General features: G+C 39.8%; 1 protein-coding gene across 1 annotated transcript in view; it reads left to right on the top strand.

The window, feature by feature from the left end:
* fliI (FLII actin remodeling protein) overlaps positions 1-19,024 on the top strand; it is a 140,045-nt gene that overhangs the window by 29,825 nt on the left and 91,196 nt on the right. The window contains exons 4-6 of the mRNA XM_070083904.1: positions 833-994; positions 1,417-1,637; positions 12,764-12,980. Of these exons, the coding sequence (XP_069940005.1) occupies positions 833-994; positions 1,417-1,637; positions 12,764-12,980 (600 nt within the window). The remainder of the gene's footprint in view (positions 1-832; positions 995-1,416; positions 1,638-12,763; positions 12,981-19,024) is intronic.

Raw genomic sequence — 19,024 nt, 5'->3', positions numbered from 1 at the left:
TTACTTGTTGTTGCCATTTTCCTTTTGTCCCATCTACCTCTTACTCTAACTGTAGCTGCAACTAAATAATGATCCGATATATCAGTTGCTCCTCTATAAACATGTACATCCTGAAGCCTACCCATCAACCTTTTATCCACCAATACATAATTTAACAAACTACTTTCATTACGTGCTATATCATACCTTGTATACTTATTTATCCTCTTTTTCATAAAATATGTTTTACTTATTACCAAACCTCTTTCTACACATAGCTCAATTAAAGGCTCCCCATTTTCATTTACTCCTGGCACCCCAAATTTACCTACTACTCCCTCCACAACATTTGTACCAGTTTATTTAACAAAGTTCTCCATCTACTGAACGGCTTACAAGGAAAAAATGCACTCTCTAATTTGTTCCCCAGAATTAAAGTGCCTTCAGTAAAAGGCTCTTGGTCTAAGGAATTGGAGCCATGATCTCTTGGATCATATTTGATTGCCTCTCATTCCTCATTTGCAAGGCATTATATACTGCCTGTGGGCTTAACTAGAACTATAGACCACTCTTCAAGTTGCCAGTCACTATTCTGGTTATTCATAGTCATTTATTGTGACTAACCTTTATTTTGTGGTCTGTAGTGTTTCATATGTGGTATCGTAGTATTACAGAAGGAAAACACAGTTTGTTAGATAGAATAATGAATCAGTAGAAGAATAAAGGCCATGGTACAGTGCTTGAAACAAATCATAACTAACACTTTGGAGCAAAAACTAAAGTTTCCTCTACAAAGTGTGTTTTACTGTGTAATGACTCGTGGAATCTACAGGTTAAATATCTTCTGTTTCAGCATTGAGGAAATTCCTGCACAAGTGTTTGTAAATTGCACAGATCTGCTGTACCTCAATGTTGGTGACAATCGTCTGGAGACCTTCCCACCTCAGATACGACGGCTGGTTCACTTACAAACACTCGTTCTTAATAACAATCCTTTAACACATTTTCAGTTCAGGTGAGTGTATAGACATCTTGTGACATACATGCTAAAAATCTGTTTATTTTCTGGCAAAATTAGGTTAATTTGTCATTGAGATAAATACTGTATATCAAAATATTAAGCCAAATTAAACTCTTTATCAAGGAACTTGTATAAAATTTTGGCCTATTATTTATTTCTGGGGAGCCCTATTATTTATTCTTGGGATATGGGAGGTTATCAGTAAATAGTTAGTTGGTCTCACCCCAAGGAAAAGGACCTGAGGAGTCTATTGTAAGTAAACCACACGTTCTCTTTCATGGACTATCCTGTGGTAATTAAACTTCCTGGGTTATACTTGATTCCTGGTGTATGACCCATGTGAGTTTAGTGCTTAGTTTTGTTTGTAATAATAATAATAGCAATAATAATAATAATAATATACTTTATCGTTACAGACAGCTGCCATCCTTAGTTGCTCTTCAAACACTGCATATGCGAGCCACACAGAGATCCCCATCCAATCTTCCGGCAAGCTTGGAGAATCTTACAAACCTGGCAGATGTAGACCTCTCACACAACAACCTCGACAAGATTCCAGACTGCATTTATACACTCAGTAACCTAAAACGACTGAACATGTCTGATAATGCCATTACTGAAATATCTGTGGCCATTGGTAAATGCTACATTCTTTCATTGTGTCAACCCCTGCATGTTTTATAAAAAAAACATACATGTATTTGTTCATAGTTCAGATATGTTGAGCATGTTTCCTTCCACCTGCTGTCCCTGTTTACATAGCAGTAAGTAGGTATCTGAGTGTTAGTCACTGTTGTGGGTTGTATCCCAGAGGATGGTAATATATGTACCTTAGATAGATAGGTAGTAGGTTGGTAGACAGCAACCACCCAGGGAAGTACTACCGTCCTGCCAGATGACTGTGAAACAGAAACCTGTAACTGTTTTGCATGATGGTAGGATTGCTGGTTTCTTTTTTCTGTCTCATAAACACACTAGATAACAGGGATATCTTGCTACTCCTACTTATACTTTGGTCACACTTCACAGACGTGCACATGCATATATATATAAATACATCTAGGTTTTCCTGTAAAGATTACTAAAAAGAATAAGAAGAAGAAAATTGTCAAAGTGGGAAGTCTGAATGTGCGTGGATGTTGTGCAGATGATAAGAAAGGGATGATTGTGGATGTTATGAATGAGAAGAAGCTGGATGTCCTGGCTTTAAGTGAAACAAAGCTGAAGGGGGTGGGAGAGTTTCAGTGGAGAGGAATAAATGGGATTAGGTCAGGGGTTTCAAATAGAGTTAGAGCTAAAGAAGGAGTAGCAATAATGTTGAAGGATAAGCTATGGCAGGAAAAGAGGGACTATAAATGTATTAATTCAAGGATTATGTGGAGTAAAATAAAGATTGGATGTGAAAAGTGGGTTATAATAAGCGTGTATGCACCTGGAGAAGAGAGAAGTGTAGAGGAGAGAGAGAGATTTTGGGAAATGTTGAGTGAATGCGTGGGGAGTTTTGAATCAAGTGTGAGAGTAATGGTGGTTGGGGATTTCAATGCTAAAGTGGGTAAAAATGTTATGGAGGGAGTAGTAGGTAAATTTGGGGTGCCAGGGGTAAATGTAAATGGGGAGCCTTTAATTGAGCTATGTGTAGAAAGAGATTTGGTAATAAGTAATACATATTTTATGAAAAAGAGAATAAATAAATATAAAAGGTATGATGTAGCACGTAATGAAAGTAGTTTATTAGATTATGTATTGGTGGATAAAAGGTTGATGGGTAGGCTCCAGGATGTACATGTTTATAGAGGGGCAACTGATATATCGGATCATTATTTAGTTGTAGCTACAGTTAGAGTAAGAGGTAGATGGGAAAAGAGGAAGGTGACAACAACAAGTAAGAGGGAGGTGAAAGTGTATAAACTAAGGGAGGAGGAAGTTCGGGTGAGATATAAGCGACTATTGGCAGAAAGGTGGGCTAGTGCAAAGATGAGTAGTGGGGGGTTGAAGAGGGTTGGAATAGTTTTAAAAATGCAGTATTAGAATGTGGGGCAGAAGTTTGTGGTTATAGGAGGGTGGGGGCAGGAGGAAAGAGGAGTGATTGGTGGAATGATGAAGTAAAGGGTGTGATAAAAGAGAAAAAGTTAGCTTATGATAGGTTTTTACAAAGCAGAAGTCTTATAAGAAGAGCAGAGTATATGGAGAGTAAAAGAAAGGTAAAGAGAGTGGTGAGAGAGTGCAAAAGGAAAGCAGATGATAGAGTGGGAGAGGCACTGTCAAGAAATTTTAATGAAAATAAGAAACAATTTTGGAGTGAGTTAAACAAGTTAAGAAAACCTAGGGAAAGTATGGATTTGTCAGTTAAAAACAGAGTAGGGGAGTTAGTAGGTGGGGAAATGGAGGTATTAGGTAGATGGCGAGAATATTTTGAGGAACTTTTAAATGTTAAGGAAGAAACAGAGGCAGTAATTTCATGCACTGGTCAGGGAGGCATACCATCTTTTAGGAGTGAAGAAGAGCAGAATGTAAGTGTGGGGGAGGTACGTGAGGCATTACGTAAAATGAAAGGGGGTAAAGCAGCTGAAACTGATGGGATCATGACAGAAATGTTAAAAGCAGTGGGGGATATAGTGTTGGAGTGGTTGGTACTTTTGTTTAATTAATGTACGAAGGAGGGGAAGGTACCTAGGGATTGGCGGAGAGCATGTATAGTCCCTTTATATAAAGGGAAAGGGGACAAAAGAGACTGTAAAAATTATAGAGGAATACAGTGGACCCCCGGTTAACGATTTTAATCCGTGCAAGAGGGATAATTGTTATGCGAAATAATCGTTATGCGAATGAATTTTCCCCATAAGAAATAATGGAAATAAAATTAATCCGTGCAAGACGCCCAAAAGTATGAAAAAAATTTTTTTTTACCACATGAAATGTTAATTTTAATACACACAAACTGAAAAAGGCATGCACAATTACATGACACTTACTTTTATTGAAGATCTGGTGATGATTGATGGGATGGGAGGAGGGGAGAGCATTATCTTCTTACTGTTTAGAAGGGGAATCCCCTTCCATTACGACTTGAGGTAGCAAGTCCTTTTCCGGGGTTACTTCCCTTCTTCTTTTAATGCCACTAGGACCAGCTTGAGAGTCACTGGACCTCTGTCGCACAACAAATCTGTCCATAGAGCTCTGTACCTCCCGTTCCTTTACGATTTGTCTAAAATGGGCCACAACATTGTCATTGAAATAGTCACCAGCACGGCTTGCAACAGCTGTGTCAGGGTGATTTTCATCTATAAAGGTTTGCAGTTCAACCCACTGTGCACACATTTCCTTAATCTTTGAAGTAGGCACAATGGATTCCACAACTGGCATAGGCTTCTCAGGGTTAGCCCCAAACCCTTCAAAATCTTTCTTAATTTCCATACTAATTCTCACCCTTTTTACCACAGGGTTGGCACTAGAAGCTTTCTTGGGGCCCATGGTCACTTATTTTCCAGAAACAGCACCGAAAACACTGTAATAATACGAAATATTCCGAGTGTATGCTTGGATGTTACCGCGGAGGCTGGCTGGTAAACAATGGGACGGGCGGCACATGTGAGGGCACATTGGACGCGTCTCGGACGAAAATCGGTGAGCGGGTTTTTAATCGGTATGCGCGGCAAAAATTTTGCGATAAAAGTAAGCGGTATGCGGAAAAATCGCTATGTGATGCCATCGTTATGCGGGGGTCCACTGTAAGTTTACTGAGTATACCAGGAAAAGTGTACGGTAGGGTTATAATTTAAAGAATTAGAGGTAAGACAGAATGTAGGATTGCGGATGAGCAAGGAGGTTTCAGAGTGGGTAGGGGATGTGTAGATCAAGTGTTTACATTGAAGCATATATGTGAACAGTATTTAGATAAAGGTAGGGAAGTTTTTATTGCATTTATGGATTTAGAAAAGGCATATGATAGAGTGGATAGAGGAGCAATGTGGCAGATGTTGCAAGTACAGTGGACCCTCGACCAGCGATGGCATCGATTAACGATAAATCTGACTAGCGATACATTTTATCGCAAAATTTTTGCCTCGATTACCGCTAAAAAACTCGACCAACACTATTCCTTCTGTCTGAGACGCGTCCACTTCTGGCCAGTGTTTACAAACCAGCCAGTCACCGCGGTCGCTTCCAAGCATACAATCGGAACATTTCATATTATCACAGCCTTTATAGCGATTGCACCTGCAAAATAAGTCACCATGGGCCCCAAGAAAGCTTCTAGTGCCAACCCTACAGCAAAAAGGGTGAGAATTACTATGGATATGAAGAAAGAGATCATTGCTAAGTATGAAAGTGGAGTGCATGTCTCCGAGCTGGCCAGGCTGTACACAAAACCCCAATCAACCATCGCTACTATTGTGGCCAAGAAAACGGCAATCAAGGAAGCTGTTCTTGCCAAAGGTGCAACTATGTTTTTGAAACTGAGATCGCAAGTGATAGAAGATGTTGAGAGACTGTTATTGGTATGGATAAACGAAAAACAGATAGCAGGAGATAGCATCTCTCAAGCGATCATATGTGAAAAGGCTAGGAAGTTGCATGATGATTTAATTAGAAAAATGCCAGCAACTAGTGGTGATGTGAGTGAATTTAAGGCTAGCAAAGGTTGGTTTGAGAGATTTAAGAATCGTAGTGGCATACATAGTGTGATAAGGCATGGTGAGGCTGCCAGTTTGGACCAAAAAGCAGCTGAAAAATATGTGCAGGAATTCAAGGAGTACATAGACAGTGAAGGACTGAAACCTGAACAAGTGTTTAATGGTGACACTGACAATGTTGTGAAACACGTTAGGAACGTCACAAAGGAACGGGAGGTACAGGCCTGTATGGGCAGATATGTTGTGCAACAGAGGTCCAGTGACTCTCAAGCTGGTCCTAGTGGCATTAAAAGAAGGGAAGTAACCCTGAAAAAGGACTTGCCACCTCAAGTCCTAATGGAAGGGGATTCCCCTTCTAAACACTAAGACCATCAACACACTCCCCTCTTCCCATCCCATCAGTCATCACCAGATCTTCAATAAAGGTAAGTGTCATGTGACTGTGCATGTCTTCTTCAGTTTGTGTGTATTAAAATTAATATTTCATGTGTTAAAATTTTTTTTTTTCAATACTTTTGGGTGTCTTGCACGGATTAATTTGATTTCCATTATTTCTTATGGGGAAAATTAACTCGACTAACGATTATTTTGACTAACGATGAGCTCTCAGGAACGGATTAATAGCATTAGTCGAGGGTCCACTGTATATGGAATAGGTGGTAAGTTATTAAATGCTGTAAAGAGTTTTTATGAGGATAGTGAGGCTCAGGTTAGGGTGTGTAGAAGAGAGGGAGACTACTTCCCGGTAAAAGTAGGTCTTAGACAGGGATGTGTAATGTCACCATGGTTGTTTAATATATTTATAGATGGGGTTGTAAAGGAAGTAAATGCTAGGGTGTTCGGGAGAGGGGTGGGATTAAATTTTGGGGAATCAAATTCAAAATGGGAATTGACACACTTACTTTTTGCTGATGATACTGTGCTTATGGGAGATTCTAAAGAAAAATTGCAAAGGTTAGTGGATGAGTTTGGGAATGTGTGTAAAGGTAGAAAGTTGAAAGTGAACATAGAAAAGAGTAAGGTGATGAGGGTATCAAATGATTTAGATAAAGAAAAATTGGATATCAAATTGGGGAGGAGGAGTATGGAAGAAGTGAATGTTTTTTGAGATACTTGGGAGTTGACGTGTCGGCGGATGGATTTATGAAGGATGAGGTTAATCATAGAATTGATGAGGGAAAAAAGGTGAGTGGTGCGTTGAGGTATATGTGGAGTCAAAAAACGTTATCTATGGAGGCAAAGAAGGAAATGTATGAAAGTATAGTAGTACCAACACACTTATATGGGTGTGAAGCTTGGGTGGTAAATGCAGCAGCGAGGAGATGGTTGGAGGCAGTGGAGATGTCCTGTTTAAGGGTAATGTGTGATGTAAATATTATTTAGAAAATTCGGAGTGTGGAAATTAGGAAAAGGTGTGGAGTTAATAAAAGTATTAGTCAGAGGGCAGAAGAGGGGTTGTTGAGGTGGTTTGGTCATTTAGAGAGAATGGATCAAAGTAGAATGACATGGAAAGCATATAAATCTATAGGGGAAGGAAGGCGGGGTAGGGGTCGTCCTCAAAAGGGTTGGAGAGGAGGGGTAAAGGAGGTTTTGTGGGCAAGGGGCTTGGACTTCCAGCAAGCGTGCGTGAGCGTGTTAGGTAGGAGTGAATGGAGACTAATGGTACTTGGGACCTGACGATCTGTTGGAGTGTGAGCAGGGTAATATTTAGTGAAGGGATTCAGGGAAAATGGTTATTTTCATATAGTCGGACTTGAGTCCTGGAAATGGGAAGTACAATGCCTGCACTTTAAAGGAGGGGTTTGAGATATTGGCAGTTTGGAGGGATATGTTGTGTATCTTTATATGTGTATGCTTCTAAACTGTTGTATTCTGAGCACCTCTGCAAAAACAGTGATAATGTGCGAGTGTGGTGAAAGTGTTGAATGATGATGAAAGTATTTTCTTTTTGGGGATTTTCTTTCTTTTTTTTTTGGGGTCACCCTGCCTCAGTGGGAGATTGCCGACTTGTTGAAAAAAAAAAAAAATCTAGGTTTTTCTCCTTTTTCTAAATAGCTCTTGTTCTTCTTTATTTCTTCTATTGTCCATGGGGAAGCGGAAAATAATCTTTCCTCCGTAAGCCATGCGTGTCGTATGAGGTGACTAAAATGCCGAGAGCAATGGGCTAGTAACCCCTTCTCCTGTAGACATTTACTAAAAAAGAGAAGAAGAAAAACTTTATAAAACTGGGATGCTTGAATGTGTGTGGATGTAGTGCGGATGACAAGAAACAGATGATTGCTGATGTTATGAACGAAAAGAAGTTGGATGTCCTGGCCCTGAGCGAAACAAAGCTGAAGGGGGTAGGGGAGTTTCGGTGGGGGGGAAATAAATGGGATTAAATCTGGAGTATCTGAGAGAGAGCAAAGGAAGGGGTAGCAGTAATGTTGAAGGATCAGTTATGGAAGGAGAAAAGAGAATATGAATGTGTAAATTCAAGAATTATGTGGATTAAAGTAAAGGTTGGATGCGAAAAGTGGGTCATAATAAGCGTGTATGCACCTGGAGAAGAGAGGAATGTAGAGGAGAGAGAGAGATTTTGGGAGATGTTAAGTGAATGTATAGGAGCCTTTGAACCAAGTGAGAGAGTAATTGTGGTAGGGGACCTGAATGCTAAAGTAGGAGAAACTTTTAGAGAGGGTGTGGTAGGTAAGTTTGGGGTGCCAGGTGTAAATGATAATGGGAGCCCTTTGATTGAACTTTGTATAGAAAGGGGTTTAGTTATAGGTAATACATATTTTAAGAAAAAGAGGATAAATAAGTATACAAGATATGATGTAGGGCGAAATGACAGTAGTTTGTTGGATTATGTATTGGTAGATAAAAGACTGTTGAGTAGACTTCAGGATGTACATGTTTATAGAGGGGCCACAGATATATCAGATCACTTTCTAGTTGTAGCTACACTGAGAGTAAAAGGTAGATGGGATACAAGGAGAATAGAAGCATCAGGGAAGAGAGAGGTGAAGGTTTATAAACTAAAAGAGGAGGCAGTTAGGGTAAGATATAAACAGCTATTGGAGGATAGATGGGCTAATGAGAGCATAGACAATGGGGTCAAAGAGGTATGGGGTAGGTTTAAAAATGTAGTGTTAGAGTGTTCAGCAGAAGTTTGTGGTTACAGGAAAGTGGGTGCGGGAGGGAAGAGGAGCGATTGGTGGAATGATGATGTAAAGAGAGTAGTAAGGGAGAAAAAGTTAGCATATGAGAAGTTTTTACAAAGTAGAAGTGATGCAAGGAGGGAAGAGTATATGGAGAAAAAGAGAGAGGTTAAGAGAGTGGTGAAGCAATGTAAAAAGAGAGCAAATGAGAGAGTGGGTGAGATGTTATCAACAAATTTTGTTGAAAATAAGAAAAAGTTTTGGAGTGAGATTAACAAGTTAAGGAAGCCTAGAGAACAAATGGATTTGTCAGTTAAAAATAGGAGAGGAGAGTTATTAAATGGAGAGTTAGAGGTATTGGGAAGATGGAGGGAATATTTTGAGGGATTGTTAAATGTTGATGAAGATAGGGAAGCTGTGATTTCGTGTATAGGGCAAGGAGGAATAACATCTTGTAGGAGTGAGGGAGAGCCAGTTGTGAGTGTGGGGGAAGTTCGTGAGGCAGTAGGTAAAATGAAAGGGGGTTAGGCAGCCGGGATTGATGGGATAAAGATAGAAATGTTAAAAGCAGGTGGGGATATAGTTTTGGAGTGGTTGGGAGATTCTGAAGAGAAGTTGCAGAGATTGGTGGATGAATTTGGTAGGGTATGCAAAAGAAGAAAATTAAAAGTGAATACAGGAAAGAGTAAGGTTATGAGGATAACAAAAAGATTAGGTGATGAAAGATTGGATATCAGATTGGAGGGAGAGAGTATGGAGGAGGTGAATGTATTCAGATATTTGGGAGTGGACGTGTCAGCGGATGGGTCTATGAAAGATGAGGTGAATCATAGAATTGATGAGGGGAAAAGGGTGAGTGGTGCACTTAGGAGTCTGTGGAGACAAAGAACTTTGTCCTTGGAGGCAAAGAGGGGAATGTATGAGAGTATAGTTTTACCAACGCTCTTATATGGGTGTGAAGCATGGGTGATGAATGTTGCAGCGAGGAGAAGGCTGGAGGCAGTGGAGATGTCATGTCTGAGGGCAATGTGTGGTGTGAATATAATGCAGAGAATTCGTAGTTTGGAAGTTAGGAGGAGGTGCGGGATTACCAAAACTGTTGTCCAGAGGGCTGAGGAAGGGTTGTTGAGGTGGTTCGGACATGTAGAGAGAATTGAGCGAAACAGAATGACTTCAAGAGTGTATCAGTCTGTAGTGGAAGGAAGGCGGGGTAGGGGTCGGCCTAGGAAAGGTTGGAGGGAGGGGGTAAAGGAGGTTTTGTGTGCGAGGGGCTTGGACTTCCAGCAGGCATGCGTGAGCGTGTTTGATAGGAGTGAATGGAGACAAATGGTTTTTAATACTTGACGTGCTGTTGGAGTGTGAGCAAAGTAACATTTATGAAGGGGTTCAGGGAAACCGGCAGGCCGGACTTGAGTCCTGGAGATGGGAAGTACAGTGCCTGCACTCTGAAGGAGGGGTGTTAATGTTGCAGTTTAAAAACTGTAGTGTAAAGCACCCTTCTGGCAAGACAGTGATGGAGTGAATGATGGTGAAAGTTTTTCTTTTTCGGGCCACCCTGCCTTGGTGGGAATCGGCCAGTGTGATAATAATAAAAAAAAAAGATAGTGCTGGGTTTTGAAATGAACTGAGGTAGAATAACAGTTTTTAACCTGTAAAATTGATTTGTGCCAAAAAAAAAAAAAAAAAATCTTTTAACAATGTAGTCACACTGGCAGGAGATTCATCTGTAATAACTTGCATTTGTGGTCATAGTGGGGCCTGTGCTAACACCTCTATTGGATGCATCTTATTGTAGCTAGCTGACCCAGTGGCTTATGCACTGGCCAGGAGTTTTACAGCTCACTTGCCATGAGTTCAATCCCTGCCCGTGGTATGGTTTGCTTGCAATTGTGTCATTACAATTTCGTGAGTCAGCACCATAAATTTGTAAAAGCTTCCTAAAAATGTACAGAGTGAGTTCATGCTTCCTTCCCATCTTCAGGCAAATTTAAAAGAGTTGCATGTGTTTTATATGGGTTTGCTTGATGTAAATTTCTTATTAAGGGACATCCTAGTTAAGTTGGTAATTTTGTGTGTGATGCGCATTTGCCGTGATCTGTGCAGTTTCCAAAACGTATTAAACATTCTTACAGTACTGAATTCATGACATGATTGAGCTAACTTCTTTAACCCTTTAACTGTCCAAACGTAGATCTACATTCTCTTGCCCAGCACTCCAAATATTTTGAAAAAACAAAAAAAAATTTTTTTATATGAAGAGGACATTTTTTTACATAATGTAAAAATTTTTTTTTTAAGAGTCCGTACTTACGGAGATATAAGGCTGCAAAGTCGGCGCTTGTCGCTCACCTGATGGCAACATGAAGGGCTGCTGCTTGCAGAAGTGTTGTCAGTACACCTTTTTTCTCTTTTCTTTAATTTGTATAATTTTTATGTTCCGTTAATCACAATTTGTAGTAGTTCTTGTGATTTCATAGCTAATCTTTGTTCTGACACTAATATTTGGTATTGAAATAGTACTCAAATAGTCACAAACACAGTGACAGGTGAACATTTTTGCCTTCTTTAGTCACATACTATTGTCCAGAAACATATAAATAGTATTTATAGGTCCCAGCAATGTTTTAGATGCGTGAGAGTATATAATAAGAATAATAATAAGTTTCCTTGAAGCATGGTGTAAGATGAGTGTCACCACTGCTGACAGTGCACAGTGGTGACATTTGATGAGCATGCAATGCCTTGGATTTACAGTGGACCCTCACCTAACGATATTAATTGGTACCCGAGAACGAGTATCGTTAGGCGAGTTTTTAAGCGTAAATGTTAACGTTAAATTGTATCGTTAGGCGAATTTAACGTTATGCGATGCGTTCATTAGGCGAGGGTCCACTGTTTTTGTTTTCACTGTTACACAAACATGTCTGTCTGTATCTGTCTGTCAAGCTCTCTGTCTGTCTAGCTCTCTCTGTCTCTGTCTCTGTTTATCTGTCTGTCTCTCTGTCTACTTGTCTCTCTAGCTGTCTCTCTGCTTGTCTCTCTCTCTTTCAGAGAGAGTCACTTGTGAACCAACAGGTATTACACACTACGCAGTTGTCACATCTCATTCCTGTACAAGTGAAATTACGTATTACTTGCCAGTCATGCTTACTATGCATTATATCTACAAGCATAGTATAGCACCTTGTCTGGATTTTTTTGGGGTTATCCTAGGTAATTTACACTATGTATAATTGTATTTATATGTACCTGTGAACAGAGATAGAGACAAAGATCGACAGAGACAGGGATTGACATAGACAAAGATAGACAGAGACAGATATAGATACAAACAGACAGATGGAGATAGAGACAGCCAAAGTCAATCAGTTAGCCAGCCAGCCAGCCGCCAGCCAGCCAGCCAGCCAGCCAGCCAGCCAGCCTGCCGAACATGTATTACACGTTCCAGAATTGTTTCTCTTTACTTAGGGCATAGGTTATAAGACATTCTGGCAAGATGACACTTCCAACGGTACCAAAATTGAAAGGGTGTTGTACAAATGTTCCACATGGGTTATTATCGAGGTTTTTTTATATTTCCTTGACCACTTGTGGCCATATCCACCTCAAAGCCACTAAACTCGGGGTCAGCATCACTTTTCTCTTAAAATTGGAGTGTTGATACTACATGACATCAGTGAATCCCAGGTGTTTGCCGTGCTGTTTGTCTAGTTGGCATTCAGTTGAACCGGTGCTCCCACAAGGTATTAAGTGGTCCCAGATTTTTTTAATACTGTGCACACCAAGTGTTAAGATCCATTTTATGCTGACCAGGCATCTCAGGCCAATCGTGCTAAATTTAGAGGCAGGAAAAATGAAACATAGATCTATGTTTGGAGCACTAGCAGTAAGAACGTAGATCGTTTGGACAGTTAAGGGGTTAAAGGAATGTTTCAGATAAACTATTTTTGTTTGGAATGAGGTATGGTTAAAAATTTTTTTTTTGTCAGAAAACTGGTCCAAACTGGAAGTTTTGAATATGTGTCGTAATCAGCTGACCGCTTTGCCCTTGCAAATATGTAAACTAGAGACTCTTCGTCGACTTATGGTAAATGAAAACCAGCTTGACTTTGAAGGCATTCCATCGGGTATTGGCAAAATTGTTGGTCTGGAAATGTTCGCAGCTGCTCACAACCGCTTGGAGATGATTCCTGAGGGGCTGTGCAGGTATGTACACCACTGTACTTCAGTTGTAATTTTATTTAATCAAAATATTGTTCGAGTTATATACTGCTCTTAACCCTTTGGGGGTTGACAGGTCCTCTCAGAGACTTGTTCTCGGGGTCAGCCAAATTTCAAAAAAAAAAAAAAAATTTTTTTTCTTATGAAAAGATAGAGAAACTTTTCTCGATCATAATGACACCAAAAGTATGAAATTTGATGGAAAACTTAGGGAATTATGCTCTCACGAAGTTAGCGGTCTCGACGATGTTTATGCATCGGCGATTTTGCCCACTTTGAGCCCTATTTTCGGCCAATTCCAGTGTACTGGTTGACAAAAATCATATCTATTTCACTAGAACTCCATTTTTTTCTATCGAATGAGTACAAGAAACCACCCATTTACCGATTTCAACTATCCACTAAAGTGGTCAGAATTTAGCAATTTTGCCAATTTCACACACATTTCAAAAGATGCCAACTTCTGAATAGGGTCGAGAATAAACAAGAAAGACATTCTTTGCACTAAAATAACAAGTTCTCTGTTCGTTAGTCACATCCCCAGACCCCTCTTATATTTCTTTGGCTTTCCACTTTGAATTTTTATTATTACAAAAAAAAAAAAATAAGATTTACTGTTATGCAGACTGCTGCATTAGTGTAGAAATGGTATAAATAATAACAGCGCACTTGTGAAAGAATATTGGACGTTTGGCATGATTTGTTTACTTTTGAACTTTGGTAAAAGTCGAACATTTCTGCTACTTTGAGCTCAATTTCAAGGTACTTTTCATTGTAAAACCAGTCAAAATCATCTCAATTTCTGTAATATGTCTTCCATTCTATAAAATGAGACCAAGAAAACTAGAATACAACAATAAATACCATACGAAAATATAGTGCAAAGTCGCTGTTTTAATCCAAAAACACGGTCAAAGTTTTTTTTTTTCCTCATTACGCACTGTATGCTGCAGGATTTTTTTTGTACTGTGCGCACTGACCACATAGACCCATTCATACACATGTAGGCCTACCAGCTTTCTCACTAGATTTGAGGGCGTTAGAATTTAGGCGTACTAGTACGTCAAAAACCCTGGGTCGTTAGACGTACTAGTACGTCCGAAACCCCCAAAGGGTTAATGTAATACAGCCTCTCCTCACTTAGCGACGTACTCGTTTACCGACGCCTCGGACTTACGACAGGCTCTCTGGCCAGTATTCATACCTAAATAATGTACATGTATATTAGAACTGATTTCCTGTGTTCTGTTTATTTCAATATACAGTGGACCCCCGCATAACGATAACCTCCGAATGCGACCAATTATGTAAGTGTATTTATGTAAGTGCATTTGTACGTGTATGTTTGGGGGTCTGAAATGGACTAATCTACTTCACAATATTTCTTATGGGAACAAATTCGGTCAGTACTGGCACCTAAACATACTTCTGGAGAGAAAAAATATCGTTAACCGGGGGTCCACTGTACAGTATACTACTGTATAAACATTTAAAAATATACCAGAAATGTTATAAATGGTGCAAAGGTGACATTAAAACAATATCAAAGATGGTTGACACAAACTTACTGCCATTATAGTATGCTCCTCACTTAGTGATGAATTTGTTTAACGACGTGGTCTTGGGAATGGAACTCTGTCATTAAGTGAGGAGAGGCTATATAATAATGTACCCCTAGAGATCATAAATTAGTTTACAATTTAATCTTGTTGGTTAATAAATTTAATCATTGGCACAACCTTGGATAAGCTTAGGGAAATAAAGCTCCCATTGCAGATGCTTTTATTTTTTCAATTAATGTATTTTCTGGCATGTAGGGCACATGAGTGTGTAAGACATGTAAAACTGTTTCCCAAACCCCTCCTTTAAAGTGCAGGCATTGTACTTCCCAGTTCCAGTACTCAAGTCCGGCTATATAAAAATAACCGGTTTCCATGAATTATTTATTTTTTATTAACACACTGGCCGATTCCCACCAGTAGATTCACTGACACAAGAGGAGATATAAAAAAGACCTGGAAAACACTCTCTCAGATTCTAGGGACCCAAAAACTGAAAAAACCAAGAATATTGCCCTAACTAAACCTAATGAAACACCACTGCATCCCACTGACACAGCTAACAAGATAAACGACTTCTTCTCAACCATAGGTTCTAATCTCGCCAATAAAATCCCACACACCAATGCCCATGCCGGGGACTACCTAGATGGGAATTTCCCAAATTCCTTCTATCTTGCTCAAACTGAGCCCATGGAAGTCACCGAGATTATAAAGTCACTTAAAAATAACTCAGGGAATCTGTCTCATGTCCCACCATTATTGTACAAGAGAGCGGCCCATGTCCTCTCGCATGCTACTCATTACTTTTTAACAAGTCACTAGAAACTAGCACCTTCCCTAAACTACTCAAGACGGCAAGGGTTACACCGATACATAAAGGTGGTGACCCTACAGATTTAAACAACTATAGGCCAATATCAAACTTACCATTGCTATCCAAAATCTTTGAGAAACTCGTGCACAGGAGACTATACATATTCATTTATAACGGCACAAAACATACTCAACCCCTGCCAATTTGGATTCAGGAAAAATAAAAGCACTAACGATGCAATCATAAAAATGCTAGATCTGCTTTACACAGCATTGGAAAATAAGGAATATCCACTAGAAATTTTTATTGACCTAAGAAAAGCTTTTGACACAGTAGACCATGGCATCATACTCCACAAACTTGACCATTATGGTATAAGAGGCCATGCGCTTGCATATTTCAAATCTTACCTTACTAATAGGTATCAGTATGTCACCATTAAAGACACAGCATCAACAACACAGCCACTTGATACTGGAGTTCCGCAGGGAAGTGTCCTTGGTCCCCTGCTCTTCCTCATATACATCAATGATCTTCCAAATGTATCTCAACACCTGAACCCCATTCTCTTTGCTGACGACACGACTTACGTCATCTCTCACCCTAATCTTGCCACCCTCAACACCATTGTTAATGAGGAGCTGATCAAAATATCGACTTGGATGACAGCCAATAAACTTACGCTTAACACTGACAAAACCTACTACATTATGTTTGGTAGCAGAGCAGGAGATGCGCAAATTAACATTAAGATCGACAACACTCTAATTGCCAGGCATAATGAGGGCAAATTCCTAGGCCTATACCTCGACAACAACCTGAACTTCAGCACCCATATCCAACACATAACCAAAAAAGTATCCAAAACGGTTGGGATCCTCTCCAAGATACGATACTACGTGCCGCAAACTGCCCTTCTCACACTATACCATTCACTTATATATCCATACCTCACCTATGCTATATGTGCTTGGGGTTCAACTGCAGCAACACACCTAAAGCCAATAATAACCCAACAAAAAGCCGCAGTAAGAATAATCACTAAATCCCATCCCTGGCAACACACCCCCCCCACTCTTCATAGATCTAAACTTACTCCCTGTTCAGTACATCCACACTTACTACTGTGCAATCTACATCTACAGGACCTTAAATTCCAATATTAACCTTGACCTAAAACGCTTTCTTGATAGTTGCGACAGAACCCACAGGCACAATACCAGACACAAACATCTCTATGACATTCCCCGTGTCCGACTAAACCTTTACAAAAATTCAATGTATGTCAAAGGCCCTAAAATCTGGAACACCCTACCTGAAAATTCTAAAACTGCAGACACATTCATTACCTTCAAAACTACCTTCAGAAAACATCTTATCTCCCTGATACACCCTGTCAACTAATTACACAAATACCACCTGGTGGTTAACACTTACACTCACTCACCCATTTGACCATAAACAGAAATATCAATCTCAATCTCAAAATAATGAATCTTAACTAGTCATAAGTTAGCCTGTGATACTCCAATACTGAAACTATGTATAGTGCCAAAACAAAAGCATTCACATTGCTAAACTCACAAACTAGTATTTAGTTACTTAGCCATAATACCAGCTTACCTCATAATTTTGTAATATTTTAAACTTAAGATTTAATTTAAGTCTGCCTGAAATGCCTAGCCATGCTAGGTGTTCTAGTGGTACACTCTGTAATTATTATTTTACTACATGTAAACAATACAATAACCAAATTCTGTAAACTCAGCATTGTAATCCTTATAGAGAATAAACTTGGAATTTGAATTTGAAGGCAGGGTGGCCCGAAAAAGAAAAACTTTTACCATCATTCACTCCATCACTGTCTTGCCAGAAGGGTGCTTTACACTACAGTTTTTAAACTGCAACATTAACACCCCTCCTTCATAGTGCAGACATTGTACTTCCCATCTCCAGGACTCAAGTCCGGCCTGCTGGTTTCCCTGAATCCCTTCATAAATGTTACTTTGCTCACACTCCAACAGCACGTCAGGTATTAAAAACCATTTGTCTCCATTCACTCCTATCAAACACGTTCACGCATGCCTGCTGGAAGTCAAAGCCCCTCCCACACAAAACCTCCTTTACCCCCTCTCTCCAACCTTTCCTAGGCCGACCCCTACCCCGCCTTCCTTCCACTACAGACTGATAAACTCTTGAAGTCATTCTGTTTTGCTCCATTCTCTCTACATGTCCGAACCACCTCAACAACCCTTCCTCAGCCCTCTGGACAACAGTTTTGGCAATCTCGCATCTCCTCCTAACTTCCAATCTATGAATTCTCTGCATTATATTCATACCACACATTGCCCTCAGACATGACATCTCCACTGCCTCCAGCCTTCTCCTCGCTGCAACATTCATCACCCATACTTCACACCCATACAGGAGCGTTGGTAAAACTATACTCTCATACATTCCCCTCTTTGCTTCCAAGAACAAAGTTCTTTGTCTCCACAGACTCCTAAGTGCACCGCTCACCCTTTTCCCCTCATCACTTCTTTGATTCACCTCATCTTTCATAGACCCATCCGCTGACACATCCACTCCCAAATATCTGAATACATTCACCTCCTCCATACTCTCTCCCTCCAATCTGATATCCACTCTTTCATCGCCTAATCTTTTTGTTATCCTCTTAACCTTACTCTTTCCTATATTCACTTTCAATTTTCTTCTTTTACATACCCTACCAAATTCATCCACCAACCTCTGCAACATCTCTTCAGAATCACCCAAGAGCACAGTGTCATCAGCAAAGAGCAACTGTGACAACTCCCACTTTATGTGTGATTCTTTATCTTTTAACTCGACACCTCTTGCCAAGACCCTCGCATTTACTTCTCTTACAACCCCATCTATAAATATATTGAACAACCACGGTGACATCACACATCCTTGTCTAAGGCCTACTTTTACTGGGAAATAATCTCCCTCTTTCCTACATACTCTAACTTGAGCCTCACTATCCTTGTAAAAACTCTTCACTGCTTTCAGTAACCTACCTCCTATACCATACACCTGCAACATCTGCCACATTGCCCCCCTATCCACCCTGTCATACGCCTTTTCCAAATCCATAAATGCCACAAAAACCTCTTTAGCCTTATCTAAATCTGTTCACTTATATGTTTCACTGTAAACACCTGGCCCATACACCCCCTACCTTTCCTAAAGCTTCTTGTTCATCTACTATCCAATTCTCTGTCTTACTCTTAATTCTTTCAATAATAACTCTACCATACACTTTTCCATGTATACTCAACAGACTTCTCCCCCCATAATTTTTGCACTCTCTTTTGTCCCTTATGCCTTTATACAAAGGAACTATGCATGTTCTCTGCCAATCTTTAGGTACCTTACCCTCTTCCATACATTTATTAACCCTTTCAGGGTTGACAGGTCCTCTCAGAGACTTGTTCTCAGGGTCAGCCAAATTTCAAAAAAAAAAAAAAAATATTTTTTCTTATGAAAAGATAGAGAATTTTTTCCCGATCATAATGACACCAAAAGTATGAAATTTGATGGAAAACTCACAGAATTATGCTCTCGCGAAGTTAGCGGTCCCGACAATGTTTACACATCGGTAATTTTGCTCATTTTGAGCCCTATTT

This window comes from Cherax quadricarinatus, chromosome 11 (genome assembly GCF_038502225.1).
Source record: "Cherax quadricarinatus isolate ZL_2023a chromosome 11, ASM3850222v1, whole genome shotgun sequence".
Lineage (NCBI taxonomy): Eukaryota > Metazoa > Arthropoda > Malacostraca > Decapoda > Parastacidae > Cherax > Cherax quadricarinatus.
Note: the sequence above shows the minus strand (reverse complement) of the source record. Positions and strands in the feature narration are given on the sequence as shown.